The sequence below is a fragment of the Pomacea canaliculata genome, linkage group LG13, assembly GCF_003073045.1.
Source record: "Pomacea canaliculata isolate SZHN2017 linkage group LG13, ASM307304v1, whole genome shotgun sequence".
In the NCBI taxonomy this organism is placed as follows: domain Eukaryota; kingdom Metazoa; phylum Mollusca; class Gastropoda; order Architaenioglossa; family Ampullariidae; genus Pomacea; species Pomacea canaliculata.
In genome coordinates, this window is record NC_037602.1 from 22,178,417 (window position 1) to 22,187,000 (window position 8,584).

The 8,584-nt window shown below is 37.0% G+C and overlaps 2 protein-coding genes across 5 annotated transcripts in view; one reads left to right on the forward strand and one right to left on the reverse strand.

The window, feature by feature from the left end:
- The window catches only part of LOC112554308, a 1,533-nt gene extending 1,009 nt beyond the window's left edge, over window positions 1–524 (forward strand). For both annotated transcript variants that reach the window (XM_025222042.1, XM_025222041.1), the window contains exon 2: window positions 1–524. This exon is cut by the window's left edge. The gene's annotated coding sequence lies outside the window, so the exon portion shown is untranslated.
- Window positions 525–989: 465 nt separating this feature from the next.
- LOC112554307 (protein canopy homolog 2-like) lies at window positions 990–8,265 on the reverse strand. Of its 3 annotated transcripts, none has more exons than XM_025222040.1 (6): window positions 7,989–8,126; window positions 7,247–7,364; window positions 6,653–6,768; window positions 5,591–5,785; window positions 1,793–1,892; window positions 990–1,458 (listed from the first exon to the last, which is right to left on the reverse strand). In XM_025222040.1, exons 2-6 carry the CDS (start codon window positions 7,347–7,349, stop codon window positions 1,277–1,279), a joined length of 696 nt encoding a protein of 231 aa, XP_025077825.1. In that variant the 5' UTR covers window positions 7,350–7,364; window positions 7,989–8,126; the 3' UTR covers window positions 990–1,276. The 3 variants fall into 3 exon arrangements, with proteins under 3 accessions (XP_025077825.1, XP_025077824.1, XP_025077823.1); XM_025222039.1 differs by having other exon boundaries at window positions 991–1,458; window positions 8,126–8,265; XM_025222038.1 differs by lacking the exon at window positions 7,989–8,126 and adding an exon at window positions 7,547–7,872 and having other exon boundaries at window positions 992–1,458.
- Window positions 8,266–8,584: the final 319 nt, after the last annotated feature.

The following is an 8,584-nucleotide window of genomic DNA, read 5'->3' on the forward strand; positions in this document are numbered from 1 at the left end:
AAAAAACTTATAAACCTTTATCCGCCCCATTATTCATTAAAAAATGCAGATACTTTGTCAAATTGTTAAAAATATTGCCTACGGTGCATTATTTCCAAGACACTTGTAAGAATCTTGATGAAAGTCATTGCAAGTCTAGAGAGGCTCTGCTCCTCACATCAAAGCAAATGGTTGACCCTAAGATGCTCCCTTGACCCATCAACTGGAAAGTTCTGTCCACCCGGTGGCAATTGGTACCCGATTCATCGCAAAAGCAAAACACAAGTGAGGGTTGGACTCTTCTGCATACTGGGTGCCTGCACAGTGAGCCACTTACAGTTAAAAGGCCATTGGACTATGGGATGTTGATGATCATTTTTGTTTATGCAATGCTATCTGCTACTTTGATCAATAAAAATGTTTTCCCCATTCCTTGCGTTCATGTGCATGCAGACACAATCACAAATGCTCAAACATTTTAAAGTTATGTTGCTAAAAATGGGATCTTAACGTTTCATATTTTAATAAAGTTTTCATACATTTTACTTTGGTGCTGCAAGTTGATTTTTGCATCCCAGAGAGTGCATTTTTGTGAACAAAGTGATGTGAGATACCCAGTGAACAGCGTTTGCTTGTATGAAATACTAGTTTTATCACGACTTGATTGAATAAAATAGCTGCTGACTACAATGACTCATATTTCAAGAAAGTAACAGCATGAAACTGAAGCACCAAAAAGAACTAGAAATAACCAGATGCTGCTGAAACTTAGAGGAATAGAATATCAACATTGTTCCTTGTTGCTTCAGCTGTTAAGTAAGTCTGTACACATATTGTCATAAATTTCTTATATCAATATTGTGTCCACACACTCTATAAACCAAATAAAATTAGTAATCAAGATCTTATGATATGATGTATCCAGCACTAAACTATGTTAGTTCCTTTATTATGTGCTGTTAAAAAATGTTTGACTGAAATCACAGCGGACACAAACCACTTCAAGAGTACTGAGCACACAACACTTCCTTTTAAAGGAAAATAAAACCTTTACTTCACATTTTTCTCCGAATTTTAAAATAAACTTCATTGCACCTTCATATTCACTTACTTGTGTACATACATTTCACTGAATCTTTCACATTCACATTCACTCCAGTGTGATCATGCATTTTACTGCACCTATCACATTCACTTACTTTCTTTTGTGTAAATTCAGTGGGGTATAATATATAACTAGAAATTGACAATTTATTTCTTAATTAGAAACGATAACAAAATAACCTAGTAGAGGCTGTCATAATTCACTTTTCAGATCATTTTCTTCTTGAGCCTCTGTTGTGTCTGAGTTTTCAGTGGGTAGAGTGAGATCTGCATTTTTGTCACCAACGCTATCCTCTCCTTTCTTTGAATAAGAGTCCCCGTCTTCTGGAGGTAGACGTTGAAGTGGACGAGACAGTTGCTGCTCTGTACAGGCACCTGCACATAGCAAAACATAAAACAAAGGTGTTCTTTGTTGAAAACAGCCAAGCTGCTAGTGTAGTACAAATGAACAATGATACAGAGAGATAGAATTCGAGATCATAGGGCCATGTTGTCAATAGGATCCCATTCACATCAGTCTGTTTAGTGTATTTATAATGCTCCATCAACCTTTGAAAAATAGTTTGTAAACAATTCATAACAAATGATAAAAATCATAGGCAATGAATAATTTGATTTTATCAAGCTTGTTTCAAAACAATAAACTGACTCTTTCCATATTCTTTTTGCATGCACCATTAATTTATAGTAAGCAAGAGCTAGTTCTTACGTGTTTCATCCACACACACAGTCTTCTGAATTGTTGAAGTATTCTCTTCAGTAAAGAGAGAAACCAGCTGATCTTCATATTCTTCTACTATTGTGTCACACTGTAAAAAACAAACATTACCAAGTAAAAGGACTCCCTGCAGACAGTTACTCCACTTTGATGCTTAAATGAAGATTACAGTGGTTTTAAGGACTTGCAAGAAGGCCAAGTGCTGTGCACATTCATGTTGCAGAATGTTCATACTTATTTCACCATGCTGAACAAGGATGTTTGTGAAGTTTGTACTAATTACAGGCAAAACTACTACAATGTACGCAACATTTATACTTTCACCACTGTGATATTCTCATCTGTTATGTATTATGAACAAAACATCAGTTACGACACTTGGACTTTAACTGGAATGCTATAAACAAAATGAATATTTGCTAACGAGCCCATGGTTGCAAGAGTTTATGTAAACAAATGAGAGGTCAAATTAGCACATGAGTTCATATTGAAAATTATGAGGTCATAATACCAGTTGATTTCAAAGTAATGATTTTTCAGCACACTAAAATTAATTTAAAGCTTGGATGCAGCAATGACTCCTCAACACACAAATGGAAAATGTCAAATTTAAGTGCTGCAGTTCTTAGAAACACAGCATTTAATAGAAGATTAATTTGCTCTGGCAAATCCTCAGCCACTGTCGCGACTCCTTTCCTTAGGTTTGGTTCTGCCATGACTCATCAAAACTTGATGCTAGCTACCAAATAGTAACAACTGAGTTGTCTGGCCTGGGGAGGGCGGGGAATAGGTGGTTTAGAGTAAGCCAGCAACTAAGACTATAATTGTCAAAGCAGTCAGACCTGTGCTACTGCAGACAAAGAATAGAATGCCCAAGACAATATCTGAACCTAGAACAGCCTAAGGAGACTGAACACAAGTTTTACTTCAGATAAATGTGCCTGCCACTGGGTTTTTTTTCTGTGTGTCCTCCTTTCAGGCTAGCTTTACTCATCAAAGTAATAGTCAGAGACACTCCATGCCAAATTCCCCTGACTTTCCTCTTATATTGGGACAATGTTTATCTTGTCTCCACACACAGCAAAGTTCAAAGTAATTGAAATTCCTAGTCACAATCTCAAAAACAATCTGCAAAATTTAGTCATTAAAGTTAGTCATTCATCATTAAATGTATGATTAAGGGGCTTTAGCACAATCAAAGCTTTTTTAAAAATAATTTGTCTGAAAAAGAAAAGAAAGAGTTGGTTATTAGGCATTTTTGGTCTCTGTGACTTCAAGATACACTACAAAGTCACAATTTTTATGACAGTTCCTTTTCTGAGTCATCTGAGCACTTTGCAACACAAATCTACATCGGTATAATAATAAATTTGCCACCATCACGCATTTGATGATGTCAAACTCATCAGCTGAATATGTGCAAAATGGTGAAAGTCCCTACAAATAAAAAATACAAAAAAAGCTATTATGCTCTTTTTCTTTCCATCAGGAGTCTTTGAAAATGCATTCTCTGGGCATGAGTATTTTTTTACTGTTTGACACACACACACACACTAACATTTTAGCATTTAGTTCGAAAATTGCCCCAATAAATGTTTTCTATGCATGCTGATAGAAAAGAAAAGCACGAAAGATATAGGTCCCAGATGATCTGTTTTTGACAAAATCATGTAACTTTGCAAACTTTCAAAAAAGATACAGTGTGCACTCTTTGAAAATAATATCAACTAAAAATAACTGATCTAACGAACATTTTCTCAAATGAATACACTTCACGCAAAAGACTTAAAATGAATCACAGACAACCACACAATAAACATAAGCATCAGCAAAGAGATAACACCATCACACACTAACACACATACAAAAGCAAGGATCAGTACTCATACAAGCTATAACTACAGAGATGAGTTTTCAGGCCAGATTTAAAGGCTTTAAACATAAACATAGTTCCAAGAAAAAGGAGAAAAAAATTCAAAACAGTGTGGCCTGAGAAGGAAAAGGAGTGTCTGCAGAAGTTCTCTCCTCTTATGTGTGGCACAGAGAGGAGGACAATGAGACCGAAAAGACCCTGTTGATTGGTTAGGTGTCATCAGCTTAGATAGGTATGCTGAGGCAAGGCTGCGAAAACAGCAGTAGTACACCATGACAATCTTGCAACCAAAGACAGCTCAGACTGGCAGCCAGTGGAATCTCATGGAAGAAGGGTGCAGTACGGTCTGCTTGTGCCTTCAGAAGCAATACGAACAGCATTCTGAGTCCTTTTAAATCTGTCCAGTAAGCATTTAGGGATATTGATAAATAAGATGCTGCAGAAATCCAGTCAGGACATCACAAAAGCAGACATGAGCTTTATGCAGAGAAAAAAACTGACAGGAAGGGTCAGATGTCACTGATCCTATGAAGCTCAAGGAAAATGAACTGACAGACTGCATCGATGTGAGATTAAAAAAAATAAAATAATGTATTGAAGTTAACAGCAATATTCCCGATAGTTTGGGTGAGAGAGAGGCTAACCTCAGAAAAAAATCTAGTAGTAGAGGATGGGATACATTTCAGTTTATATGCAGAGGCCACTGGAATGATCTCATTTTTTTCATCATTGATTTTCAATATGCCGATAGATATCCAGGCTTTCACAGAGTCTATTGTGCACTGTATGGTGTGCATGGAATTGGAAAACTAGCAACTGCCAGACTAGCAACCATGTATCATCCACGTTAGTGGCTCCACACCTCGTGAATATAAAGGGCTATTCTCATGTTGGGATGTTTTCAAGGTTTGCAGATGCAAGATTTCGCTTGCAATATAGCTTAGCAGCACTACTCCCCTCACACTTAGCAAAGCCGATGTCTTGCAAAGTGATGAGTATTACAGGTAGTAAGAAACATGGCAGACATCATGGACAAAAAGATATTTTCAGTAACTGCTGCAGTTACCTTAATCATTTCACGCAAGGAAAAAGAGAGAGAGAAGAAACAGATGTGGGTGAGGGAGTGAGGGATTGGTTAAATATACAAGGATAATTCTTCCACGCTGGTTTTAACAGGAAACATTTCTCCACAGACCACATCACCATTTTCATGTTGTAATTTGAAGGTAAACGTGAGCTTACTCTGTTCAAGCGTTCTGATTGGCTACAGCCATGAAATGTAGGTCATGCCACTAGAGAAATAAAACCACATCCTATCCTTGCAAACCATGTTTCAAGGTCGCTTGCAGGCCATGTGCAAAGCTTGCAAGGCCTTGAACAAGATTTACAGACCCTGCAAAGTGTGGTACATTGCAATGTGAGAATAGTCCTTTATACTAAAGGCCCTACTGGCAGATGGTGGAGCCATGTGGTAGGATGTACACAGCGAATAAAACCTTGAGGCTCGGTGCACTTTAAAGGAACAGACCTACTACAGACTGAGTGTGATCAGTCAGTCAGAGAAACCAAAACATGGTGCTGGAGAAGGATGTCATGACTGAGTGTATCAAACACATTCAACAGATCCAGCACTAACAGTAAGGTGATGTGATTTATGTTGCAAGCAGTCACTTACCACTTGCTGTCTTACCACAATGCTGTCTCAGTCGAATGATAGGATAACTGAAGAGGTTTAAGCAGATTATGCCTAGGTTCAACAGCTGGGCTACCACAATCTTTTCAAATACTTTGGACACAAAAGGGAGAAGTGGAAATGAAATGTTCAGTGCCAGTTGTAGATGACTTTGACTAAAACATTTTCAAGTTTCTGTGATGAAAAACAACAAATCATTTTCTGAAACATAAATTTGACTCACATAAAACTGAAGAAGTGCCTCTTTGTCTGATATGTATTTGATATTTCTAAGTGACAGTGGAATTCCTGAAGAGTCCCTTCTTCTCACCACGCTATGTGTGCCATCATCTTCTAAAATTACAATATAATCTGACATTGTTTCACACACAGAGTCAAATATTTCTGTTAAGTGAAGGTCTGAGCGGGCATATTTCACCTGAAAATCAAGAAAACAAATATAATAAAATTATCCATGCCAAATAAGAGTAGGGTGTGTGTGTATATATATATATGTGTGTGTTTGCTGCAATGAAAGCCATTAAACAAAAACTCTATTACATTTTTCTTTAAATGCAAGAGTGGACAAGAGGTGATCTGGAGTATATAAGAAACAGCAAAACATATTGAAAATCTATAGCTGGTGGTAGATAATTTGATGAAGCTGTTTAAATGTCTATTGAATTGTCACTATGAAGCAGTGGAGAGTGGAGGGGGGGGGGGAAATTGGGGTTTTATGCCGAGCCAGCAACTAACGCAATATCATGTCCAGGCAACCAGTATGAAGCAGAGACCGATATCTACTGATAACACATGCAGATATTAATAATAAATCTACCACTTGTGTCATGTTCTTCTACTTTTGTTTTAGCCGCTGACTCTAACAACAGCTGTTTTTTCGGACCCTGTTCCAACTGCCTTACCACCCCCACCCCCCCTCTTCCCAGTTCTCTCAGCAGCTGAGCTTATATTTTAACTGAAACACATCACCAATATCACAGAGTTGAAGACCTTCCCCTCCAGTCATAAGGCAATTTTTTTTATATCTATTAACTTAAAATTAACCTTTACACTGTGATGTTTTCACAACTTCTTTACACTAATAGTAAATAAATTCCCCAGCTCTTCCCTTACATTTAAAATTTTGTTTACTCTGACTTTTCCAGGGACTGGAGATAGTTTTCTATATTTTTTTCTATTTTTCCTTCAGTTATATAGATGTTGCAGATATTAAATTAATTCACAATTCAATCAAACCAAACAATATAGCTGTCAGAAAAGCTGAAATTTTGATATCATCATTTACATCAGCAAGTTTCTGGTTGCCCTTGGAGTCCACACGAAAGCTGCCCACTTTGATTGTCTTGTCTGGATCTGCGTTTTCAATTTTTACATTAACTTCTTCCACAAGTGCACGGCAAACTGCAACAACACATATAAAGTTCTTTTATTGATGTTAATGAAAGTTGTTAGAGTTGCAAACTGGCACATGTGACTATAGAAACGTCACACATAAGCCACAATAGGACAAACAAGATTTATCATTATCCATTTATATTTATCTACAAAATGTAAACATATATACATAGAGGGCCCAGCACTTTGATAGTCATCAGGGACCTCACACTGTTGATTAATATGGTAACTACTGATCGTGGCATCGAGGGCACCATACATGTCCTATATGCCTAGGGGATTAAGAACGGGCATGTATAAATATATACACAGCATTGTGAATATATATGTATAAAATTTATTCAGATCATGCAATTATAGCAAATGCTGCATTTGTGTGCATGTGGTTTACCTGTAAATTTTAAGGTTTATGATTCATACTAGGAATATCTGTGATATTGCTCTTTAATCCATACCCAACAAGTAAAAGTAACAGCTGACATGCCTGCACAAAAAAGGGCCTCATCTTTTCTTGCAGACACTTGCACCAAAATCGTAAGACCTAGCAGAAACATCCGGAAAACAGCAAATACAGGAGACTGCTTCATCTTTTCTGTTAGATCCTGTAAAACGAATGGCCAATGGTTATAAATCTTTTTATTCTTGTAATAGTCATACTGGTAAATGTGAAAAACACAAATCTTCAATCGTTCTTTTGATACTTTCAACTCATAATTTGTCAATTTTCATGTTTATAAGCCGTTTCGACTTTAACGACTCTACAGCAAAAAGTGCATTCACCGACCTCACTAGTCCCTGACTTATTGACTTTCCTATAAAAATGTCACAGACACTTTAGCCGCTATTCGTCGCTCATAACAGAGACGTCTGCTACTCGATAAACCACGTGTTGACAGCCGAAGTAGCTGTTATTAAGTAGCACTTTCATCCCGCAGTAACAGCAGTCTTGATTTAATAATATTATTTATCAATATATATGATATATTATATCACTGGTAACAATCCCCCGAAATACCGTGAAGACTAAAGATTTTACATTTGCACTAAAAGTTGTCCAAGAATGCTACATTTAATGTGCACATTTTCATACCTATCTTCAACATACTACATTCTGCAAAAATGATTTATGGAGCAAAGAACATGTGAATAGAAAATGCGAGTAATTAAAAAGTCTTTTCATTAGAGTCATTGTCTCAAAAAAATAGTTTTTAAATAATTTTTTTCACCTGCAGTATAAACCTAAGATTAAAGAAATAAGACTTTATCTTCAAATTCAATGCACGTGATTTTAATTTTAAAGCGTGTGAAAATATTTATTTCCTAAGGGCGCGGGGTTAGCAACTACTATCGTAATGATAGTCACATTTAGCAGAAGGAAGATATTGCGTAGCCTGAGGTGGCACAGGACGTGAGGTTATGATAATAAAGTTTTTCGTGAGGTTAGCTTGCTGTCGGAGGCCATCGCCCTGCTCCACCCAAACCCGCTGTCTGCAGCCTTTAAGTAAATGTTGCGCGTGCCACATTTGATCGATTTTGCCGATATTCTTGGGCGATTTTATTTTTATTTAGACCCAAATCTTTACCTATGTGTCTGTAAAATTAATAAGAAGTTTGATGCATTCGTATTTGGATCAAATCGTCAATTGGTTTCAAAAGACACGTGGCATTTAAACCGGAAACGGAAGTTGATGCCTCAATGTGCAGAAGTAAAAGCAAGAGCGCGAAGATCGGACGATCCGCAGACTATGCCTGAGCGAAAGGTAAGATTTTTTTGTGATAATTGAAACGTGAGTATCGTCATCTTGAATGTTATTTTGATGAT